Genomic DNA, 26,253 nt, shown 5'->3' on the forward strand with positions numbered 1-26,253 from the left:
CAGGTTGAGAACCGCTGGGCTAGTGGTTGATACCCGCTCTTTCTTAAACATCAGACGAAATGTTTAAGAAAGGCCATGGAGCAGGTTAGTTCTTAAAAGACAAGGTTGGCCATAAATCAACTGTCAAAGACTCAGACCGTGTTTGAGAGCAAGAATGCCAGCCCTGCGGCAAGAGGGACAGGGTATGGCTGTTGGTGACCTAGGTAGCTGCCTGATTTCAAAATATTTGCACTTGGATGAATCTCCACCATCTGGTTCAGGGAGGTTTCAGAGCCCTAGTTCAGGTCTGGGAGGAAGAGACATTCATCTGGTTTTAGGTGTGGGTCAACTCTCAGGGCTTTGCATATCTAGAACTCTGTTTAGCATTAACTGCACTGTGGTTGATTAGGTTAGTGAAGTAACCTGGCAGAAACAGTGGAGGGGAGGGCTCAGGGAGAATCCCAGCCCTATGGCTGTGTTCAGGGCTTCCCTCGGGCACGCTTATTGTGTGTGGATGACCAGTGGGAATTTAGGACTCAGCAGACATAGTTGGGCATAGATCCCACCTTTGTGAGACATGCCAGTATGGAGAGGCTCAGCTGCCCATCAGTTTACTGTGTGACTCAAGATTAATTTGGAGCCCGGGCCAATTTGGCTCAGCGGTTTGGCTCTTGGACTGAAGGATCACAGGTTCAATTCCTGGTCAAGAGCGAGTACCCAGGTTGCAGGTTCGATCCCTGGGCCTGGCCAGGGTTGTGCGTGGGAGGCAACAATTGATGTGTCTCTTTCACATCGGTGTTTCTCTCTCTCTTCCTCCTTTCCACTCTATCTAAAAATCAATGGAAAAAGTATCTTTGGATGAGGATAAAAAAAAAGATTTGTTTGGAAAGGTGGGGCAACACTAAACCTGCAGATGAGACTTCAACTCCATGACAAAGGACAAAGAAAAGTTACAGGAACAGGGAATCCGTGAGGATTATGGTCTTAGTTACACCATGATGTTCCACTCCAATTGTGTATCAGGAACATTTGTTCTTATGTGAATGTTTTGCATGATTTTTTCCTTAAAATTATTAAAATTAAATTACTTTAAATATTTAAAATGTTAAATGCTGCCCATTTTTGGTTGTGTATTTATTGCTTTCCTCTAAGCTAGCTATGGGAAAAGAAAGCACACACAAGCTGTTTGTAGGAAAAAAAGAGTACAATACATATAGCTGGTAGAATACAACTAAAACTTAAAGAGATGGGTATACAATCCTAGTTTTTAAAAAACTGAATCCCTAAAACTAATACAATGTTATATATCAATTATATTTCAATAATAAACAACTTAGACGGAAAAACTACCCCCCAAATCTATATATAAGTGCATTAAAAGTATCAACTACTTTAGAATGACCCTAATAATAAAATAGGTATAAGAACTTTTTTTTTTATCCTCACCCAAGGACATTTTTCCATTCTTTATTCAGACAGAGTGGGAGGGAGAGAGAGGAAGAGAGAGAGAGAGAAACATCAATGTGAAAGGGACACATTGAGTGGCTGCCACCCGCACAACCAACCAGGTCCGGGGACAAACTGCAACTGAGGTACACGCCCTTAGTGGGAACCGAACCTGGGTCTCTCTGGACCACAGGCCGACACTCTAAATGTTGAGCTAAACTGGCCAGGGCCAGTGTAAGAATTTTTTGAGATTATTTGTAAAACTTAATTAATAAACATTAAAGTAGACTTAAATAGATAGCATCTTTATGGATTTTATGGTTATTGATTTGATGTCAGTTCTCTGCAAATGCATCTATAGATTAAATATAATCACAATAAAAATTACCTCCCCAAATTTAAAACCTTACAAGTTGATTCTAGTATTTATATCAAAATGCAAAAGGTCAAAAAAGCCAATATTGCCTGGCCGGTGTGGTTCACTGGTTGAGCATCGACCCATGCATCAAGAGGTCCCTGGTTCAGTTCCCGGTCAGGGCACATTCCCAGGTGTGGGCCAAATCCCCAGTTAGAGGCATACAGGAGATGGCCCATCAGTGTTCTCTCTCATCGATGTTTCTAACTCTCTCTCTCTTTCCCTTCCTCTCTCTCTCAAAATCAAAAAGAAAAAAAATGTTAAAAAAAAATAGCCAATATAATCTTGAGAAAGAAGAACTAAGTGGGAAAATCTGCTTTTCCAGATGTCATAATGTATTATAAAGTCATAATAGTAAGGCAAGTGATATTTGTGTAGGGATAGGTAACCAGTAGAACAAGTAAAGAGCTTGGACACCAACTTAGCACATACACATCGCTGGGGGGAAAAAAATTGGACCAAAATAATAAGGAAACATCTGCTATTAGCTTATGAGAAAAAAATGGGCTATGGAAAATAATTTTTCATTTTCTTCATAGGGTGACTTATGTAATTATATTGTCTTGATCTGTGAGTTCAAGAAGGCTGCATTTTGGAGATGATATTTGGTTTATGAAAGCTCAAGCCCTCTGAGTTACATGATTTGAAAGTTTCAGAACAGATGTTACAGAATTCCTTAAAAGAAGGTAATGTTTTGCCTGGCTGGTGTGGCTCAGTGGTTGAGCATGGACCCATGCACCAATAGGTCTCCAGTTTGATTCCTGGTCAGGGCACATGCCCAGGTTGTGGGCCTGATCCCCAGCGTGGGGCATGCAGGAGGCGGCCAATCGATGTTCTCTCTCATCGATGTTTCTATCTCTCTCTCCCTCTCCTTTCCTCTCTCTCTAAAATCAATAAAGAAAAATAATAATAAAAAAGAAGGGGATGTTTTTCTCTCCATTTTGCAGATGGAGAGACTAATTCCTGAGAGGGGAGTGTTGCATAATTTTTGGGAGTCATATTAGTAAAGTACATGAGTGAAATTTGAACCCAGGTCTCACTGATTCTAAGGCCTAAGCTTTCAGCCACTATAAATCTACAGTGTTATCTCCCATGCCCTGTGTTGTCTCCCAAGAAATAGACATTATAAGGGAAGCATCATCACATCTTTTAGTTTTATCCATTCACCCTTCTTTGGGCTGGTGAAGTCCAGCAGTAGTTCTGGCCGCTTCTCCTTCCCTCTCATTCCTCCCCTTCCAACTTTTATGGGCAACAGAACCAGATTAAATTAGATGTGTGTAAAAAAGAAATGTCAAGCATACAGAAAAGTGTAAAGGGTACTATAATACAATGGTATATCTATTACCTAGCTTTATAAAATTTTAACGTTTTGATGTAATTGCTTCCAAATTTGGGGCTTTCATAAAGAAAACAAATGAATGAAATCGGAGCCCCTTGTATTTCCCAGTTTTATTAACCCCCCTTAGACCATAAATTGATATTTATCATCTCCCCAAATGTGTTTGTGGGTATATATGTATGTGGGAAAAATATAAACAATATATGTGTTTCTGCAAGTTTTTAGCATTCCTGGGTAATGTTTACATTTGTAAACACTGCATGCAGATACTGCATGTATGTTCATGCAAACTGCTGTTTTCAGCATTACTCTGTTCATTTGAACTGCTTTATAGTGTACCTTCCTGGTTATATTCCAATTTCATTTTCCAACTGAGGAATATTTATGTTGCTTCTAATATTTAAAAAAAATTTTTTTTTTATTGACTTTAGAGAAAGAGGAAGGGAGAGGGAGAAAGAGATAGAAACATCGATGAGAGGGAACATTGATTGGCCACCTCCTGCATGCCCCCCACTGGGGATTTGACCCACAACTAGGGCATGTGTCCTAACTGGGAATCGAACCGGGGACCTCTTGGTGCATGGGGTGATGCTCAACCACTGAGCCACACTGGCCGGGCATGTTGTTTCTAATATTTTGATATTATAAGAGTGGCAACGGACACAGTTGCACATGCCTTCTTTGGCACATGCATAAATTTTTCTAGAGTTAGACTCTTTCAATGATGTATAGGGTGGGGCAAAACTAGGTTTACAGTTGTGAGTATGTGAAACACAATTAATGAAGCTATTGTAATAATTGTAACCTGTGTGTCTTTTTCCATTCGAACAACTGTAAACCTACTTTTGCCCCACCCTGTACATTGTTATAAGAAGTAAAATTTTATGTACTTTTTCAGATAAACCTTAAAAATCTAGTAGTTGCATAATCTTCAGCTACTTTACGGATTCTAGCTTTAAAACATGTCTAGTTTGAATCAGCCTTGTTTTGTGGCCTATTTTCTAGTTCTAGTGGCAAATTTTTCCACTTTTTTTTTTTTTTTTATCCTCACCTGAGGATATTTTTCCATTTTTTGTACAGATAGAGTGGGAGGGAGAGAGAGGAAGGGAGAGAGAGAGAGAAACATCGACGTGAAGGGACACATCGAGTGGCTGCCACCCGCACAACCAACCAGGGCCGGGGACAAACTGCAATTGAGGTACGTGCCCTTAGCGGGAACCGAACCCGGGTCTCTCCGGACCGCAGGCCGACGCTCTAACCGCTGAGCCAAACCGGCCAGGGCTTTCCACTTTTTAAATTGTTTCTAATTTGAGGCTATAAAAAATGTGGGAACTTTATTTCTTGTTCATAGAGACTCAATGGCCTTTAATTCTCTGCTGTCTCTTTTCTAATCTCTTTCTCGGGAGAGAAAGGTGTGAAAGGTGTGATTTGAAGAAGCCTTGGAGTGGATTCATACCGCACTTGGTAAACGAGAAAATCCACGCTCCGAGCACTTATGAGACTTGTGGACGACCCCAGGAGCTGCTGGGCATCCGAATCGGGGAGCAGTCCTCACCTGCTCCCCTGTGGTGCCTTCACAGAAGTGGGAAGCCCAGAAGGCTTGATTTATGTCTTATTACTAGTCCTTTATCCAGCACAGATTAAAATCTCTCTTTTAGCATGACGGCAGAGTACATATTTACATTCTTATCTAAGTACTCACTAAGTCACATAGGTTTAATTGCTGGCCTGTGAGCCTGTGCCAAGTGTCCCCCTTTGCACTCTGCTAACGAATGTGTAATTGTCTCTCGGGAGATTAAGAACACATTGCGACTGTGAGTGGCTCCACCACCCGGCTCAGGTGTCTCCTGTTGGCACCCCTTGAAGGCACAGAGCGGTGCAGTGGTGTGCCCATACCTGGCATTCCGTAAATGCTTGTGAATGTGCCAGTGAGCAAATGAAGTGCACGATGAGGATGGGCACCGGGTGCTCCTCTTTGAGTTTGGGCTGGGCAGTTTGTTAGGACTTCTTTGAAGATCACGTGGTAGAGGGAGGTACGTTTCTGAGACCTGGAACATCTGTTCCGTAGAGCAGCCGGTGACCCACGATCCTGAGATGTCACTGGTGGATGTGAAAAGGGCACGCATGTGGACTTCTCTGTTTAGCTTTGAGCAGTTTAATTTGGGGTTAACCCTATTTTATTTACATCTTTGTTCCTTGGGAAGGGCATATTTCTGTAACTAATTTCAGAGAAATTTTGAATTATAGTGATTTGGATTCTAGAATAATAAACTTAAAAAAGTATTTCTTGAGTTTTGTCTGACTATGTATTTGTTTTCCCCTAACTTTCTTGCAATAAATATTACTTTTCTGAAGAAAAGAAAATCATTTGTAGTCTTACCTATGTCAATTTTACAAAATTGTCATTCTATACATCATCTTTTCTCCCAATTTTCACTCTTTTTATCTCCAGGAATATGAAAAGTAGTCATCCTACTTTAGTGTATTAATTATTCAATTTGGTGGTTTTTAAATCATCATAAACTTATTTTTGAAAATTATTGTTACAATTTAAATAGTTTATTTTGATTATTACCTGAGTAATAAGAGTATTGACAGACATTTACTTACTTCTATTCCCTTATTTGCAAGTTCTTATTGATACAGTGATTTTAATTCCAGATTATTATTAAAATATTATTTTTAATTATGTTTTTAAGAACTATTTTTGCTTTGTTTAATAACCATATTTGCTTTGTTTAATAACCATATGAAGAGCAATTACATAGACTCATGAGTTTTGTGGTGTTTTTTTTTTTTTAATTCCTCACTTGAGGATATTTTTCTACTTATTATCAAATGGAGTGGGAGGGAGGGACGGAGAGAGAGAGACAGAGAGAAATATCGATGTGATAGAGCCACATTGACTGGTTGTGTCCTGCAAGACCTGACCAGGGCCAGGGACGAACCACAACTGACATACATACCCTTGACCGGAATCAAATCCATGACTCATTGGTCTGCAGGCTGATGCTCTAACCACTGAGAAACCCGGCCAGGGCGTGTTTTGTGGGTTTGTGATGCTTGCTGCCAGTGTTCTTATTCTACATTTTTATTTAGTTTTTACTGTTTTCAGGACTTACTTACATTTGTATTTTCCTTAGGAAGGAAATGTAGATGATCTGCTTTCTAAGCTTTCACAAACTGGGACCATATTCTTTATCGTCCCCACGTGAAACATCAGTATACAGTCATTGGCTTTGGAATTTATGGATCACACACATTTTCTCCATATAATGGAGAATTTGATGGCTTGTCCTCTGTCTTTTGCAATTCTGCAGCACATGCTTGGTGATATCCTGTTCTCTCTCCTTCCCTAGCTATTTGATTTGTTTGCTTTCTGTCTATTTTTTGTTATTCTTTTCGGATTTTTACTTTACTCTTGATAATCCAAAACCTAACCAAGTTATATTTAAATTTTTGTTGCTTTTAATGAACTCTTTTGTAATATGTGTAAATTAAAATGGTAATCTGAGGTCTTTAAAATTTTTTTATTGAATTTATGGGGTGACATTGGTTAATGAAATTAAGCAGGTTTCAAGTGTACACTTGTATAATACCTCATCTGCATATTGTGCTGTGTGTTCTCCTTCCATCACTATTCACCCCCTTCGCCCTCTTCCACCTTCCCCACGAGGTCTTCCTTCTGAAGCAATCACTTATGTTTCAAGCTGTAGCCTTTTAGTTTTGTCCTGGTCTTCCTTAGGTTCCTGGAATACCTAGACTTTTCCTTTTATTCTTGTCATCTCTGACCTTCTCTGAGGGGTGGGTGAGTTTCACCTATGTGTTCCAGTTGTCCTTTCAGTTTTCTGGGATTTGTATACGTTCACTGTCCAAATTGCTGTCTTTCATTCAGTAATTGTTGTCATCTCTTTGTCGGGCACAGCAACAGCTTTCCGAAGGTTTAATGTCTAGAACCGGTGAATATGTGACCTTACATAGCAGAAGGGAATTTTCAGATGTGATTAGGTTAAGGATTTGAGATGGGGAAGTTACCTTAGGTTATCTGGATGCCTCAGTATAATCAAAAGGGCCCTTTCATGTGGGAGGGGAACAAAGAAGAATCAGTGTTAGAATGATGCAGTATGTGAAGGGTTTGACTGGCCAGCTGGCTTTGAGGAAGGAGGGGGCCTTACGCCAAGGAATGTGGACAGTCTTTAGATGCTGGAAAAGGCGAGAAAAATTCTCGAGCGTCTCCGGAAAGGAACACAGCCCAGCCAACACCTTTTGGCCTAGTGAGACCCATTTTGGACTTCTGATCTCTGACTTGTAGATAATAACTTTGTGTTTTTTCTTTTTGCTATATCATTATAGCCATGACTACCTTAATGACTTACGGTCCAATAATAGTTGATTAGGTTCTCCCAGAGTTTGATGTGGGTTTCTGCCTTAATCCATCAGGTCCTGAAGAGGTAAGAGAGCCCACTCATACTACCCTTCCGACCACCACTGGAGCTTCTGCCAGGGTCGCCTTCACCTGTTTCGCAGACCTGCTGCTTCTTGTAGGTATAGGAGAGGAGACCTAATTCTTTCAGCTCAGTCCTGTCGAACTAAATCTAGCTGAAACTCCTCTGACTGTTTCTCAGGGATGTTCTCCCCTTACCGTTTTAAATTTCTGCTGTATTTTCTCCTGTTTTGATATTTAGCTGGAGCGTTTTATGAAATATACAGTGCTTATCCAGAATTCTTAGTATAGAATTTTAAATCTGAAATAGACCTTATGTATCATTTGGTCCAATTTCCTCATTTCACAGATGATAAAACAGAGGTTCAACAAATTATGTACATTGTGTCATTCGATATGGTATGATTTTTATGGTGTCACTGCTTAATGTTTGAGAGCTGAGAAATGGCATAAGACAGGGTTACATGCCATTTGCCGAGTAAATGTATGGGATGCCAGTAGAGAAAATCTGTCAGTTTTATTCATTTTAGTATATTGTCACCTAAAAAGAAAATTTATACTTTGGTTTGTTATCCTTAACTGTATAGTTGTTATTTTTTTAAAATGTGGGAAGAGCAAAGAAGCTACAAATATCATTGCTTGACTTTGTTGGCAATTGGTGTTCAAAAGTTGGAGTGCTGTGAAATACTACGTGCTTCATGTTTGATTTAAAAAAGTCTTTGCCCTGCCCTGGCCGGTTTGGCTCAGCAGTTAGAGCATCGTCCCACGGACCAGAGAGGCCCAGGTTCGGTTCCTGCTAAGGGCACGGACCCTGGTTGCAGTTTGTTCCCCGCCTTGGTTGGGTCGTATGGGTGGCAGCCACTTGATGTGTCTCTCTCATGTCGATGTTTCTCTCTCTCTCTCTCCCTCTCTCCCTCCCGCTCTATCTGAAAATAAATGCAAAAAAAAAAAAAATTAAAAAAGTCTTTGCCCTGAGAAAGTAAATGGTTATAGGGGCTAAAGGAAAGAACAGAACTTTGTATTTATATGTATACTTTTTTTTTTTGTATATCCTTTGGAGAGAGAAAACTTATAAAGTATAAACATTTTTGGAATTATCTTTAATTTATTAATGTAATCAATATATATTTAGCATCTAAAGTGTCTAATAGTTGGATGCTATGCAACAATAAAGAAGAAAGCTAGACTCTTCACTCTCATAGGGTGTATAGCCTAATGTGGAGAGATGTCAATAGATAATTAAGCTATTATTATACAGTGTGGTAAGTGTTCTTATAGGAGGAATGCAGGGAACTGTGATAGAAAACACCTTGCCCAGATGTGGGAAGGTCTATGAAGAATGACTCGAAAGAATAACATTCCAACTTATGCATATAGAAGGAGGAAAAGATGAAGTTAGAGGAAGATTGTTCTAGGCAAGTAGTATACAAAGTGCAGTCCCTGGACCAGCACCATCAGCATCACCTGGGACCCCACTTCAGATCGAATAAATCAGAAATTCTCAGGATGTGGCCAGAAAACTGTGTTTTACAAATTCTTTGAGTGATTCTGATGCAGAAAACCATTGTGCTTACTGAGGCCGAGAACCAGATGTCTAGGAGAGCCCCGCACATTAAATATAGCTGAACTGGAGAGTTCGAATTAATAGCTTGAGTTGAGTCTGGAGAGGCAGGGGAGGCCTATAGGGTGGTGGAAGAGTTTAGATTTTTATCTTAAGTGCATTGTAGTAAGCCACTGAAGCATTTCCAATATGAGGACAGCTTGGTCAACTTTGTCTTTTAGAAAGGTCACCAAAGAGGAGATTGGTGTTGGGTGGAAGAGCTCTTAGGAAGCCAGTGTATTAATAACGCTGGTGGTCATGAGGATGAAATAGTAGACAGCTTGAGCAGATACTTGGAAAGTGAACCTGAGATCACATGGGACTTTCTTTCTTCTTTTTTTTTTTTTCCAAGATGGCAGTTACTAAACTTGAATGTGGAGAGGAAAGATTCAGGAGAGTAGAAAGAAGAATTGGAGGGAACTAAAGATATAAGGAGGAGAAAGGAAGCAGTTTATGGAGCAAGTTTCTTGAAACCATAGGAATGAATGGGATTCAGAACATGTGGATGGCAGGGTGCATCTTTTTTTGTTGTAACAGAAAAAGGAAGAAAGGATGGATTCTTGAATAGATCATTTTGTCTTTTCAGTGGGAGAAAGGTGGAGTTCTAATCTGATGATTTCTAGTTTTCTCTTTTGGCAACTGCTGATGGAGTGAGGGAAGACAGGGCTCAAAGAGAACAGTAGGGCTCAAAGAGAAAGTGTAAAATAGTCACTGTAGAGAAGATATAAAGTAATAATTAGGGAGAAAATCAGATTTCTCTTGGCAGTTACAGTTGAGGTTAGACATCATGCGTTTCTACCAGAATCAATCTGCCAGAAATTATAATTTTCTCTAACCCTTCTCAGAAGCCTTGGTGGGTGTGGAAGTAGCAACCAATTGCATTCACCCAAGACTGATGTTATTCTAAGAAATTGTTATGTAACCGCAGTGGGGCAAGTAGATTAAAAGATAAAGGTCTCTGCTTCCTTATCTGAAATGACAAAATTCAAAAGGGTTGAAAACTGAAAATCTTTGTATAACTCAATGGCAAACTTTCTCTTAAAGAATGAATGTGGGGCTGTTTATAACCTTTATCAATTTTAGTGTATATGTTCATATATTTTGCTTTAGAAATTAATGTGTATGATTATGGAGTGCTGTCCCAAATTTTGATGGGTATGTTACATCATATATTAATTATGTATTGTGTAACTGGTCTTAAAACCAGAAAAATTTTGAATTCTCAAGGACATCTGACCTCAAAGTTCCAGGAAGATAATGGCTTCCTGTGTTAGCAATAAAGATGTTGAAATGATATACCATGTAATCTAAGTTGGATAAAGAAAAAGGGGAAGACAGTGGAGGTAATCCATTGGAAAATAAATAGGCTGCTTAATGAATTAGAGCACTTCAAAGAACTGATGTAGTGGAGATCAAATGAGATTATTTGGAAGAATGGAAAATGTGGTGAGTGTTTAGGGTGTATGAATTAATTATTTGCAAAAGGAAACAGTTCAGAGTGGTTACGAAGTCCAGGGTGTGACCATGGGAGTGGGCAGATATGTTGTAATGACATAGAAGATCATCAGAGATGAGGTCAAGAAACTGAAAGACAAGAAAATTAGATGAATTACTAGAGTAATGGCAAGATTTGGGTGGAATGGGACGCTACAGGCCACATTCTCAGATCTCAAGTGAATGAGGTTCTGTGGAAGGTATTTAAGGTACCAGTACGTGTAGGACTTGGTCTTCACTCCTCCCCTGGACTGTGATCTCTAAGAAACAGACGAGTTAAGCTATAAATAGTTATACAACATGGTATGTGTAATGGTAAAAGCATGATCTAAAAGTTATTAAAATCCACATGAGGAAAGAGATGTTAGATGTCTGGACAAGTTAAAAGACTAACCATTTACTAAGCGTGTATACTGTTTTGGGACTTCCAGGGTTTGGTAAACATTTATGTGCAACGTGTGGGTCTTCAGTAGAATATTTGGTCTAAATCAATGGCTAATTATGTTGCACACCTGAAACTAATATAATATTAAAATATCAACTGTAATTGAAAAGTTAAATTTTTTTTTTAAAAAATAGTGTCACATTTGCTAAGTAATTAATTAAATGCAATACAAAATAAAAAGTAAGCCCTGGCCAGTTTGGCTCAGCGGTTAGAGCATCGGCCCATGGACCAGAGAGGCCCGGGTTCTGTTCCTGCTAAGGGCACGTACCTCGATTGCAGTTTGTCCCTGGCCCTGGTTGGGGTCGTGGATGGCAACCACTCAATGTGTCTCTCTCACATCAATGTTTCTCTCTCTCTCTCACTTCCTCTCTCCCTCCTGCTCTATCTGAAGATAAATGCAAAAATGTCCTCAGGTGAGGATAAAAAAAAAAAAGACAAAATAAAAAGTAAAAGGTAGGATGTGAACTGGCTTCAAGAAATATTTTTGCCCTGGCCTGTGTGGCTCAGTTGGTTGAACATCATACTATGCATCTAATAGGTCCCCAGTTTGATTCTTGGGCAGGGCATATACCCAGGTTGTGGATTCGATCCCCAGGGAGGGTGTATGCTGGAGGTAACCGATTGATGTTTCTCTCTCCCCCTCTCCCTTTCTCTCTCTCTAAAATCAATAAAAATATATTTTAAAAAACTTTCTCATTCTAGGAGCTGCAAACAAACTTATAGCTTCAGAAAAAGCGATTTATTCGATTTGATGTGTAATTTTCTAGTTTCTCTGTTACTTTTATTTTCTAATTTTGTTTTAATAGTTTAATGACTACCTATATTGTTCTATTATAAACTTCCCGAGTCCTTTTTGGATTCAAGTAAGGTAAAAATAACAAACAAATATATTCTAGTTGGCGATTTTGAAAAATAAGGAGGCACATCATCCATTATTCATTACTCCACATTTTTAAAATATTCTCTGTGCAATCTAAGTACACTGCGCTTTTTGTGAAGCAGCGTCCGAGTGTCAGCTGCTCTTTGGGTGTTACATTAGATAACATATTTCTTATGTCCTCCCCAAAATAAAAAAGTTCTCGAACATCATGGATTGGTTGGTGAAGCTGCTCTGGGGATAAGGAGCCATGGGGGTAGGACATGCTGCCCACAGGAATGCTGAACAGCAAAAGCTGGCTTTGGGCAAAGAAACTTTGATCCATAGTGACCTCTTTGAAATGTTGGGACCGAGGATCCTTGTGGGGGCTTGCATTAAAAATGTCTGTCACAGGCAGAAAGAACATTCTATGTGAGAACAGAAATGCTGAATAATAGGGCAATACTAGCCTATCTATAAACCAACTATGTTTACAGATTCCCTAAATAACAGGTCAAAGTAGATTTCACTATGGTAAATATTCCAATTGTAGTGCTCTGCAGAATTCTCATCTTTCTCATGTATTTTAAGCAAGGTTTCTGGGCCATGTGGCTTTTCTAGTAGACTTCAATGATGTGCAACCACCAAGCATAGACCTTGTCATTTATGTAACTCCAACTGTCTTTAATCTTGAGACACTTGAGGATAGTAATACAGTGAGAAACCTTGCGGTTTCGGTATAATCATAGCACATTCTGCAGGATCAGATTTTCAAATTCTTTGCCTTGTGTGTGTGTGTGTGTGTGTGTGTGTGTGTGTGACATTTACCATAGAAGTGTTGTGTTATCTACATGTCTTTAAATTTGGGTCTGTGGTTTCTTTTTTTCTTTTGATTTCATCTTTCTTCCTTTCTCCCTTAGTTCACAGCCATGAATGAACCACAGTGCTTCTACAATGAATCCATCGCCTTCTTTTACAACCGGAGTGGCAAGTATCTTGCCACAGAATGGAACACAGTCAGCAAGCTGGTGATGGGACTTGGAATCACCGTCTGTATCTTCATCATGTTGGCCAACCTCCTGGTCATGGTGGCAATCTATGTCAACCGCCGCTTCCATTTTCCTATTTATTACTTAATGGCTAATCTGGCCGCTGCAGACTTCTTTGCTGGGTTGGCCTACTTCTACCTAATGTTCAACACGGGACCTAATACTCGGAGACTGACTGTTAGCACGTGGCTCCTCCGCCAGGGCCTCATTGACACCAGCCTGACGGCATCTGTGGCCAATTTACTGGCCATTGCAATCGAGAGGCACATTACGGTTTTTCGCATGCAGCTCCACACACGGATGAGCAACCGGAGGGTGGTGGTGGTGATTGTCGTCATCTGGACCATGGCCATTGTTATGGGTGCTATACCCAGTGTGGGCTGGAACTGCATCTGTGATATTGAAAATTGTTCCAACATGGCACCCCTCTACAGTGACTCTTACTTAGTCTTCTGGGCAATTTTCAACTTGGTGACCTTTGTCGTAATGGTGGTTCTCTATGCTCATATTTTTGGCTATGTTCGCCAGAGGACTATGAGAATGTCTCGGCATAGTTCTGGGCCCCGGCGGAACCGCGATACCATGATGAGTCTTCTGAAGACTGTGGTCATTGTGCTTGGTAAGTTTAGCTTGGCTGTCACTCACTCTACAGATTCTCAATGTCTTAATATAAACGACATCAGTGGTAGGCAATGATATGAATATTCACCAGTATATATGCAGGAATTACAAGGGGATGAAGTACTTTTTATTGAATCTGTCTGGCGCAGTCAGCATACCAATCTTTCTACAATTACAGAGTTAGCTTTAGGGAAATACATGTCTCAGTGGTTTAGTATAAATGATGATGGGAAAGATGTCATTGATGAATTTGGCTATCAAGTTTTGAACATTCCAGCTTTTGACAGGTTTCCTTATAGCCCAAAGGTGGAACTTTTGCCTTGCCTCTATTACAGATTTTCAGATACAAAGTGTTTTTTATAGAATATGAATATGCTTTCATGTATAGTTATTTTTATGAGTCTATTTCTAAATAAGTTATTTTTCACATTCTGTAATTGTCACTGCACACATGTAGGTAAGTATATTGAGGTTTTGTATAGATTTACTGCGCAAAATGGATTTGAATTAATAGCATTCTCCATCTTTATGAAAACTTTTTTTTTTTCCATTAATTTTTTATTTGTAGTAGTAGAAGTTAATTTATATTTTAAGGTGAGGAGCAAGTTTTTATTCTTTTATGTACACCCAAATAACTTTTGCCTTTAAATAACTATTGTTTTTCCTGGATGAAAAACTCACGGAGGAATATATTTATTTCTTTATTTACGTACTCAGAAAATTAAAGAACATCTAAGTTCCAGGTCCTCTTCTGACCCTAGAGATTTACCCACAAAACGACACACACAGGATGTTTCTTTTAGAGCTCAGAGTGCCTCTTTTAAAAGTTCACCCAGTGTGAATTTGTTTAAATAATCACTCTATTGAATTACTTTTCTCCATAGACTATATTCAGAATGACGTTTGATCGTGTTTTTAAAAATATCTTTTAGCCTTTCAGTTTTCCCCATGGAAATTCAGTGGAAAGTTCCTCTGATGCTCCTTGCTCCAATTTGTAAAGCAGCATTGAATGAGTGGGACCTGGGGTTGGGTGGCTTCTCTGAAACTATAGGAGTTACATTAATTTAGCCCCTGGAAAGAGATAGAGCCCTAATCCTCACTGAGTACACTAGCATTCCGGTTGCAGCATCCGTCCCGTTTATTTTGTGAAGGTAAATGCGTTGCGGAGATCATGTCTGGGTATCCTGACTGAGACTCTCACGTAGACCTTAAGGACAAGGACAAGACCTTGGTGTTGCTGATACAACTAAAGCCCTGTCTGTAACGAACTGGACACTTAGATGATATTCCCCCTGGGGATCCTACAAAGATTATCTTATTTCATCCAACAAAACTTAGAAGTACGAAAATGCATTTCCTATATGTGAATTGTCACCAAAAACCTGGAGCATGCCTGTGCCACAAGGACATGTTTTCCATGACGTGATGAAACCCATCTTATGGGGGCCCCTCAGGTGCTGCTGCTGACAGTTCACAGAGCTGCCAGCAGAAAAGGATCACTGCACTTGGAGTGGGAAGCTGCCGAGTTCTTGTTATAATTTTGACCTTTGTATAATGCCTAACAAATTCTGGTATGCAATATGCTCAAAGACTCATATAAATTAATGTTGTGTCTCATTGGGTTGCTTTGCAGGTTAAATGAGAATTATTTGAGGGTTTACCAGACAACCGTTTCAGTGTATATCTGCCCTAAATGCCCCTCCCACCCCAGCACACCAACCCCAAATGTGAAAATAGCAGAAATAATGTTGCCCTCTGACAAAGATTCAATACAGGTAACTACCTCTGGAAAAAATAGCATTATTTCTATAGGGATGTACTGGAAGAAGTTTTAGAACGTGGAAAACTGCAGTCAGGGTGATAGGTGAAGACATTTGGTGAGAAGAGCTGTCTGACTATAACATAGGAAGGAGGAAATTAAATAGATGGACTGGAACCTTTTTGAGAAAAGTAGCAAGAATGGGGGAATGACGAGGGGTGGGTGGTTAGCAAGCTTAGAACAGGGAATTCATAATCCTAAACAGATACGTGTCAAGGTGATGCCTAATACCATCCTACAAGGAACTCCGCTGCTTGAATTCTACAGACATGATTGCATGGAAGAGAAGCGCTGGTCTGGTAGGAACAAGAGTTCTAGTCTCCTTGAAGCTCTTCTTGCTGTAAATTAGTTTATTGACAACGGTTTCTTTTTGGTGCACGCTTGAGTTTTAATGTCCATCTTCCCTGCCAGACTGTCAGCTTTGTGATGACAGGCAGGGATTGTAATGGTGTGTGGTCCATTTTCTCCACATTACCTGCCAATCAAAATGCAACAGCTTGGACAGTGACTGGCCACACGAATGCTCAATGAGTGAGATGTGTATCTGACTTCTGTTTATTTGGGGGATGATTATAGTTTGAGGAATTGTGTAGAGAACCTCCAGTTTCACCACATCAAAGTGACCTCGGGGTTCAGTCCCAGTGATCAGGAGAAGGAATGGTTGGTCACTAAGTCGAATTCCTAGGAGTCAGCATCAAATAAAGGCACCTTTGAGATTCATGATGGCAATACCAGTGTCAGTTTTAAAGCACAAGATTGTGTCTAAGCTGCTTTTGCGTAACTACTGGGTCTTCATATTTTTATTTGTCAAATGCTTATGTAGCATTCATTTCCCCGGTACTATTCTGCCATAGAAATTAGTATTTGTAAATAGCAGCCCTGTGGAGTCTAGGCGCCATTATCTATTTGGCATCTTCACCTTTCAGAGGTGAAAACTTAGGCATGGAGAAGTTAGGTCACTTGGGCAAGGTCACACAGCGAGGTAGGTACAGGGGCTGGAGTTCACTCAGGCACTCTCTGTTCCAGAGCCCAGGCTTTTTTGTTTTTCGCGTCCACACCATCCCGTATCTCTACAATAAAAGCCATCATCAGCACATGTTGTGTTTTGTTATGAGGTTTGAACAGTGCCCTGCTATTAAATTGAAACATTGTGGCCCCATTTGTTTCTGTTGATACTGCCTGTGCTTTGTTTCCCGAGTAGAAGAAAGCTGGGTAGAAGAAAGCTTTAAGGGCACATTCCTCTCCTCCTCTTGTTCCAGTGATGACGCTCATGACTCACGTTTTATCAGCCCTTTTCCCCTCTTGGCACCATAACCAACTGTGCATGATTGAGTGAGTGTTTTGTTACAGGTGTAGTTAACTTAAGGGTTAATTGTCCCAGCATGAGGTCATGTAATCCTTCCCTAGGCTTCGATTCTCCCTCCTTGACATTTTACCAAGAATTTCTTGTGAGGTTTTTTGCGCAGTTGAATCAGAGTGGCAGTCAATTTCTTCCTTATTTGACCACAGTCTGTCTTGACTTGTAGTCCTTGCCTTTCCTGTTCTGTTCCTTGTGATGACACGTCTGTTGGGGATAATTAGAAAAGAGGAAACCCAGGATTTGGAGGGAGAAAATAATGGTGACAGTGTGCAGGTTTTTGCATCTGAGGCCTGGGACAGAGTGAGGGACATCAAGCAATATGAATCCAGGTGGGGCTTCCACTCTGTGGAAGGAGTCACTCTTTTTCTATCTAGTTTGACCTGTTCTGGCTGGAAATGATCACCACTGAAGCTAAATGACCCCTTATTACCTGAGTTCTCTGTCCCAGGGTCAGCACTGGGCACTAATCTTCATGCACTGTTATAACATGACACCAAGGACAGTTGTCTTTCTCCCATGTCATACTGAAGGAACGGAGTTAAGATAGGGTATATAACCCGCCCAAGATCACTTTTGTAAGCAGCAGGACTGGAACTCAGCTGCAGGATGGGTGTAGACCATGACCTTCCATCAGGGTATATCGTACAAGAGGCTGTTACTGGTGGCGATAATAGTGGTGGGGCCAGAGGAGTTGAAGTCCACTGTTTTCTTGTTCACTCTGGTGAAAGATAACTTGGCCTATATCATGCTAGCAGATCTTTGTGTACTTCTCTATTTAATTCATTCAACATGTTGTTGAGTGCTAATTGTGTGCTAAGGGATGAAAAGATGAATGAGATAAACTCCATTCTTTACAGAGAGTGGTGGCAGAGAGGAGACTAGGAAAGAGCTGCGGAACAGCTGGGTCCCCGTGCTAGTAGGAGGTATGGACAGAGGAATCCCAGGTGGAGGGAAGGGAGGACACCCCCACAGGAGGCGATACCGAGCTTAGTCTTGATGAAGATGGAGGAGCTTGCCATCCTGCGGGTGGGGTGCAGGAGAAGCTCAGCAGTAGCAGGAGCAAAGGTCCTCACCTTTGAGGAACTAAAAGTAGTCAGGTGCGATCAGCAGGTGGTAGGTGTGTCCAACTGTGTTTGGACTGGAGAGATCAAAGCCTTCAGAATACACTGAAGAGTTTGGCTTTTTTGCCTGTAGGTGATTGGAGATGGTGTAGGATTCCATCCCAAGATAAATAACACCAAATCCTTATAGGATTAGCCATATAATGTATCATCCAAGCTGAGATACTTATATTAGGGAAAATAGGTGTTAAGTGGTTGATTCACTGGCAAAACAGGCATAAACCAGGAATGGTCTGGTCAACCCAGGATGTATGTAACCCTCCTTGTTGCTCTTCTTTCTCCTTGTTTGTTTATTAATATTTTCTCTACATTTTCCTTTGGCATTTTGAGTACAGAGCCCAACACTGGACTTGTTCCATTGTGTAAAGATGGTAAAGAAGAACTTTCATTTTTATATTTTTTTAAAGCAAGGTTCTATCTAGATTTAGAATTTTAGAGCTGAAAGAGTACTTAAAAAGCACACCATCTAACTCATTCATCATAAAGAGACAGACGTTTCCAAGTTAATTGAGAAATTTAGGTTTGAGTTGATTGGTGGCCCAAACCAAGATCCAGGTTTGCTTACTCCCAGGAGGTGTTCAGTCCTATCCACTCGTTCATTTTCTTCCTTGTGAGCATAAATATATATCGATATGGCTATCGAGGTACCTGGCACCCAAAGAAAGGGTCCCCTTGAATTTGGCCTCACTGTAACCAAATGGTAATCTCTGTAATGAATCTTTGACAAAAGTCATTGTGTTGTAATGTCAGTGTGGTAATCAGAGAAGCACAGTCTAATTGCAAAGGAGCACTTCATTACACCAGCGGGCTGGGAGGGTACAGCTTCCCCAGATCTTCAGCCCTGATTCTTCTTGTTCATCTGATTTTAAAGGCAGAAGCCCTATCCACCTTTTGGCAACACCCCCTGCAGGGGACCGGTACAATAGTGGGTGTGACAGTGATTACAGAAGTCAAAATTAGCATTATTCACTGGGCTCTTTATTTACCTCCCAACACTTGGGGCAACTATAACCTTAGGCAAAGTTCCTTTACTTCTAGGGGTAATTAACCTACTATTGGAAAAATATCCGAGGAAGTTCCATTGATGATAAAAATGGAGTCATTTAGTCACCTTAGCCAAGAGGCCTACATAAGAATGGAATCTAATTGCCTTAGCCTGGGGCCCAGGTGAATTGAAAACTGAATTACTTGCACATTATGTAGTCTTTGCACATATTAGCATCCTATTAGCTTTCTTAATAACAACAGTGTATTTTTTTTTTTACTTATCTTTGTTTTATATTAAGTTTATGTGATACCCAGTATGTGTGGGGTGCATGTGTGCGCATGCATGTTTTCTCATTTATATTCATTGAGGCAGCATGTGCCTGGGATCCCCTCCTGACTCTGTTGGTCACTGTTCAGGTGATTCTGGGCAGTACTTTCTCCACGCACGCATTTTTCCGTACCTTCACCTGCAGGATGAAGTTGGCCAGTTTGATTTTTAAGATTATTTAGAGTTCTATTTATTACTCTATAAATCAAACAATAAGGGCGTAGCTACTGTGGATCAGCCATATAGGATTTTGTAGTGGAAAACATACATGAAATAAAAGCAACGGACTATAATTCTTCTCCACATTAGCTTTAATAATTCGTATTAGATCATTATCCCCTGTGCAGGGGAGTGGCACATTTACAGAGGACCGTCTCAAAGAAATGAAATTTTTTGTTTTACCCCCAGTAGAGACCACGTGACAGGAAGGGAAGGTGTCCCAGTTGGTCCTGTTGCTAGGGGAAGGGAGTGGATACAAGACTCTCTTATTCCCTGGCCACAGAGGACCAGCTACATCCTGTTGATCTGAAGAGGAACCAGAGCTACCTCGAGTCTCCTCAGGTCCCCGTGGATTCTCACTAAGGCCTCTTTGAGGAAGAAGCTGAGAGAATATTCATGAGAGCTTTGATTGTCTGGCCAGCGCTGGCTGGGCACCCTGGGTGTGGTCAGGAGAGACACCCTGCGGAAGCCCCATAGTGCTGCCCAGACCCCAAATCTTGGGCCGGTCAAGAGAAAAAACAAGTTTCAAATACCAGCTCTTTAGACCCTTTTGTTCCACTTTTATTCAAATATTTTCACTCAAAAGAAACTTTAAAACAAACAAAAAACAAAAATACCACATTAACCAAACAGAGTTCCTTTTGAGGTGTGGACGGAGCTGCCGGCGCAGGGAGCTTCTTATTTTAGGTCTATGAGAGTGATGCAGCCCTTGTCTAACTGACTCCTGTCAGTTCCAGTGTGTGTTGCACAGTCATTTGTCCTCATCATTAAAGGTCATGAGAGATGCAAAGATTCCTTGAATGAACTGTGGTGGCCCCTGGGAATCACTGCTGCTGAGGTCTTGAGAGCTTAAATTTGGAATAAAATGGGCCAGAGCTCTTGGAATTTGAATTCTGACTCCTCACTTGCTAGTTTCATAACCATGAGGCAATGACTTAATCTCTGCTGAGTCTCAGTTTCAGGATTTATAAAATGAGGATAGTAAGACCTTCCTGATCAAGAGATTGTAAGCATTAGATGAGCTGATTCATGTAAACCACACGGGAGGGAGCTGGAGAATAGAAAACACTTACTACGTGGTAGCAAGTATTATCACCACTTACACATTTCCTGCCCCCTTCTTCCTTTCTTTTTCTCTTTCTGGTGTGCCCACACGCACACACACACCAACACACGTACGTAGTGAGTTTGTGGTTGAGCCGGTGCTTCGTTTCTGTGACATGGTATAGAAAAGTACTGTTGTGTTTTAGCAACTGTTACCTCTAATAACAGGCTGTAAATTTTCTTCTGAATGTGACCCTGGTTTTTCCAAAGATACATCAGTACTGCAGAGTTGCTGTCATCTTATTTGTCGAGCCTCAGCCCTATGTATGCAGATTCTTCTTAGCGCCACAAGAAATGGCATTTTTTTGGCCTGATAACTCCCAGGAGATGATTAAATGGTGTTGACCATTAAAATGCAACAGGCCACTTTGTCAGTCCCTGTTAGAAAGCATCATCACTCCTTCACGTGGACCTGCAAGGCTTAGGACACGGCTGGCAGCCCAGCCATCACCTAGGGCATCATTCTGTTTCCTTTTGACCCTTAGTGAAGGGTCATTTCTGGCCTAAATAGAAGTAGCAAATGGATGGGTCATGAGGCTTTATTGCTGTTGTCCAGCTGGTCCCAACTTGACCATGTGACCACCAGTGACTCCTTTATTCTGGGCTTTATCACTGTTCACCTAAGAGGCAAAGGATATTTAACTCCTAATCTCTCACTGCGACTTACTGAGTGTCTTTAGAGCATCGTTATGGAGATTGTGTGCTTGCTGGCTTTATCTTCCTTCCCAGCACCTAGAACAAGGCCCAGCATTGAGCATACTCTAGATATTTTTTGAATGAATAAATGAAATATACCTTTTATTCTGGATGGAGTTTTACAGGTTCCCTAGTAACAATATATCCCTGTATAGCCTGACATTCAATGTGATTTAATCATGAGTCTCATTGAAAGAAATATTTGTTATAAGGTAGTTATAAGGCCGCTCTTGCCACATCAGCAAACAAGTATTGCATGTCTACTAGGCCCTCTGTGAAGGAGTAGGGATGCAAAGACCAATGAAAACATGGACCTTGTTCTGAAGAAGTTCTCATTGTAGTAGATCGTGATAAATAGTATAAATGAGTAAATACAGTATGGTAAATAAAACATGCCAAGTGCCATGGGAGTGGTTTCTTCTGTTTGGGCAGTGCCAGGAAAGGCTTCATGATGAAGATGTTGTCTTAGATGATGTGTTGGAGTTTGCCATGTAAACCCAGATGAAGAAATGATTTCTTAGATACTTTTTGCACTCTGAATTGAATTCAGCATTCAATTACGTCCTTACATTGCAATTAACATGTCACTTTGATATGATAGTAACTCCTGTTAGGCTTGCATATCTCATGTAGATGGCTGGGAGTGGGAGGGGAGGCTTGTAACATTTTAAGGTAATATTGTGCTTATGAGATCTGTGCTTGTGTTTTTCACTGGTATAATACATTCATTCTTTTTAGTTGACCATCGTTAGCAGATTCCCATAATCAAAATGGTTATAAAGTAAACGAATTTGTATGTTTACTGCACTATAACAAGCAATGAATTTCTACATGTGCACATTAACATCCTGTGGAAAGTAAGAAAGATTCTGTAGTGACAAGTATATATCATTGAAAGGTCATTGCCAGGAAATGATGACACCAATACTTACCATAAACACACACACACAATTTGTGAATTGCCAAATTGAGCAAATAAAAATAGTTGTGTGGGACATAAGCATATTAACAAACTATTTATTTTTTATCTAAAAATCAAATTTAACTGGACATCGTGTACTTTATCTGGTGACCCCAACACACATGGCATTTAAGGTCAGTTAAGCATTTTAGAGGACAACTCCCTAGATGTAGATTTTCCTCCTTGTCTTACAGGTTTTCATAATGTCCTGGAGATCAATTTAAGTACACAAGGCGTTTCACTTATTTAATGTTTCTGATTTTTATTAGTTGTCTGGAAATAAATAAAGGGACATCTCTGGTTGATAGAGTCATATTTATTTCTCAGAAATTATGTATGCTTATGAATAGGTAATGTATACCTCCAGTTCAAGACTGAGTGATCTCCTTTTACATATGCTTTGTTGTACTCTTTGAAAACATTCTAATGAAATCTGTCTTTCAATATAAACAAAGGATTTTTTTCTTGTGTTTCTGCCTGTATTTTTTTTTTTTTTTTTTTGAGGTCTAAATTAGAGCCTGTGCCTCTGAGAAGCTACTTTCTATTCATGTGTTTTAGTGAAGATGATAGTGTCTAGACTGAGTGTGGTCATGGCTTTACTTAAACCCTGGCAGGTCTCCTCCACCAATAGAGGAGTTGTTGTAATGATCCAAAGCAAATATGACATTCTAGTAGGGTGACAGCAGTAACAGGGTCTTTTTGAAGAAGTGGGATTTAATCTGGCATCAGGAGCCTGGAAATTCATGGCTTCACCTATTTATCCTGCCCTGGTTGACTTTTGTTGACACAAAGAACGCTGCATTTTAAGTAGGGTTTTCCATGAGTTCATTCTAAACAGGTATTTCTGCACTTGAAAAAGCTTCCCTTCATGTGGCAGGCATGAGTTCATTTGCTCAAGTTATTTTCCTTTCTTTGGGGTGAGAGAAGATAGCCCCGAGGAGCCCAGCCTTACAGGACCTGCAGAGGAGACTGATGAAGTGACAAGTTGACAAGCTTTGCTGTAGCGAGTGATTCGCTGCGTTATGCTGGGGGATTTGCTTTACTAACCTCGCTGAGTCTGTGGTGCCCCGGAATGCCTCTTCGTATATTGCTCCAGCCCAAAGGAAAGGCTGAGCTATAAATTGAGGAGCTGGAATTGGGGTTCTGAACAAAAACAGAAGAGGCAGTATTTGGACAGCCTACAAAGTACATATATAATGATGAAATAAACAACAGTTGTGGAGATTACAGCACTAGTTCTATTTAATATGGCAAATTCGAATGTCTTGGCAGGGGCGGTAAAGATGTTTTCACCAAAAAACACTATTTCTAAGGCCCCAGGCATACACTCTAGCTTATTTAGATGTACCAATCCATAAAAACAACGTATTTAGAGTGCAAGAGAATGCTGTAGAAACCAAATTTGAATAGTAAGTTTAACTGTAGTATAAATTATTACATTGCTATTGCTAAGATAATAAGATTAACATAATTTTATAATGACATTTCTTAATATTTTAATTCAATCTGAATTTCTACCACTTTTAAAGCAAGAAATCTATCGCTCAAGCATGCATAAATTTAAAAGCTATTAGAAGCAGGAACAGAAAAAATTAGAAACAGAATTAGAAAATTTATTTATATATGTTAATCTGTCTGTATAATACATTATATAATACATAATTTACTGCTGTGATATTACATTATATGTTCAATGTGTTGCCCTCAGCAATTATTGACTTACAACTTAATAATGCTGTGTGTAGTTTTATTACTATGTAGCTTATTTTGGTTATAGGACGTTTTGACCTATCGTTTTGATTAGACTTTGAGGACATTATGTACTCTCTTTATGAATATAGATATTTAAGTCAGAAGTAGAGTAACATTCAATTTTTTGTTGAAAAGGCATTTATTTTAATCCTTTCAACAGTTTACTACATAACAATTAAAACATTTCTAGTTCACTGCATTTTTTCAGATTTAATTTAACTGAAATTTTTATGAGGCTCAAATGTTTTTGTATAGATTAGAAAATGAATACTTAATTTATACATTAGTTTTTTCCTGAACATATTACATTGTAACAAAGTATTTACCATTGTGAGTTTTCATTTTTCTTCTCATATTTACTTTCCTTGACCTTATTTTACAGCTAAGTTTTATCAAAAATGTTTAATTTTGAGGGAGTTTAATATTTAATAAGTTTTACTGTGTACAGTTTGACCATTAATTTTCTTTTAAATTAATGTTACCTACCAATTTTAACTTTTCCTGAGTCAATATTTATGGTATGAGAGTTGCTAAAGAAATAAGAAGGATAGTAATGTTAACATTTGAGCGCTTACTAGTCATTAAGACTTACTAATGACTACTGCTTTGCCCCAAATATATACAGAGGTGAGCAAAAGTAGGTCTACAGTTGTGAGTATGCAAAACAATTTCTTCTTGTATTATTTTTATTGATTAATTATTGTGTTATTTATTTGTGTTACAGCTATACATCTACTTTTATCCACCCCTGTATAATATAAAATGTCAAGCAAGAATCTCAATTTCTCTGAATTTCAGTTTAATCTATGCCAAATTTAGATAATATAGTTTGTGTGACGATCATAAATGAGAACGATTATGAACGCTATTCTTATAGGAAGTGTCACAAAGATGTAAGCTGTGACTGTTTTTGTAGCTGCTGCTTATAAAGTAGTAAACAAACAAAAAAGTTCAGAATGCTAAGCAAGAAATAGGATGTAGTGTGGTTGCAAAGGCATCATTATTCTTTTTGTAAATTAAAAAAATATTGATTTGAGAGAGAGAGAGAGAGAAACATCAGTATGTTGTTTTACTTATTTATGTGTTCATTGGTTGTATGTGCCTTGATCAGGGATCGAACTGCTACCTTGGCATATCAGGATGACACTCTAACCAACAGAGCTACTTGGCCAGGGTCACATCAATCATATTCTAAATTCCTGATTTACTAACTGGTTGGAATGACTTTGGGCAATGTACTTAACCTTTCCAATGATTTCCACATCTGTGCCATAAAGGGTTTTATGACTTCACTGTTTCTCCAAGTGTGGCCCAAGGGTCACCCACATCTGAATCACCTGAGATACCTGTTACACAAGCTGATAGCTGTTTGTTGGCATCTACACTCCAGTGACATGAACCTTGAGAATGACAGCGACCGAGTCTCTGGCTTCGGCTTCAATTACACGGCGTTAAATCTATCTTTGCTCATTTCTAATGTCTGTTTTTCACCTTTTTCTAAATGGACACATTCTTGGTACCACTTAAACGGGGGGTGAAGACTCATGACTGTCCCCACACATGTATGTTTGCACACCTGCTTTGCAAGGGAGACGATAAGGAGAGAAAGGTAAAGGAAGGCGAGGTTAGGGAGAAAATGCAGTAGAGCTCATCCAAGCGATGGGCTATGATATGGTCACCAGTCACTGAGGTTCTCGTGTTCTCTCTCTGCCTGTCTCTCTTTCTGCTGTTGTAAATAATACTGACATAAGTAATATCTAATACAAATCTTTACTTTCCTCACTGAGACTTTATGACTCTTGATTACTTATTGTTTAATGTTCCCCAGAGAGTTTGTACCAATTTATGTTCTTACCACAAGGAAATGGGGATATTTAGTTGCATTCATGTCAATATTGAGGCCTTCTTTTTTTTCTCTGAATGGTGCATGTTGTAACCAGTTACATTATATGTATTCATGAGGATAGACATTGGCAAACCTAGAAAAGAGGTGGAAACTTTTCCAGATTTTAGAGACTAAGAATAAACAGCAATAGAAATGCATTTAGTCCCATTTAAATGTATGTACTACTTGAAGTAATTTGTTCCATGCAAAGTTCTAATGCATATTAACTTCTTGAGAAACCTAAAGGTGTAACAGTGGACCAGTCTAGCACGGGGGATCACATGTTAACCTCCCAGATGCCAACGGCCTGGATTCTACTCCCGGCCCTACTGC

At 39.7% G+C, this 26,253-nt stretch overlaps 1 protein-coding gene across 4 annotated transcripts in view; it reads left to right on the plus strand.

Moving 5' to 3' along the window:
• The window catches only part of LPAR1 (lysophosphatidic acid receptor 1), a 122,955-nt gene that overhangs the window by 64,164 nt on the left and 32,538 nt on the right, over positions 1-26,253 (plus strand). For all 4 annotated transcript variants that reach the window (XM_036260753.1, XM_036260754.1, XM_036260756.1 and 1 more), the window contains exon 3: positions 12,939-13,686. In XM_036260753.1, the coding sequence (XP_036116646.1) occupies positions 12,939-13,686 (748 nt within the window). The remainder of the gene's footprint in view (positions 1-12,938; positions 13,687-26,253) is intronic.

Source organism: Molossus molossus, unplaced genomic scaffold (genome assembly GCF_014108415.1).
Source record: "Molossus molossus isolate mMolMol1 unplaced genomic scaffold, mMolMol1.p scaffold_m16_p_14, whole genome shotgun sequence".
Lineage (NCBI taxonomy): Eukaryota > Metazoa > Chordata > Mammalia > Chiroptera > Molossidae > Molossus > Molossus molossus.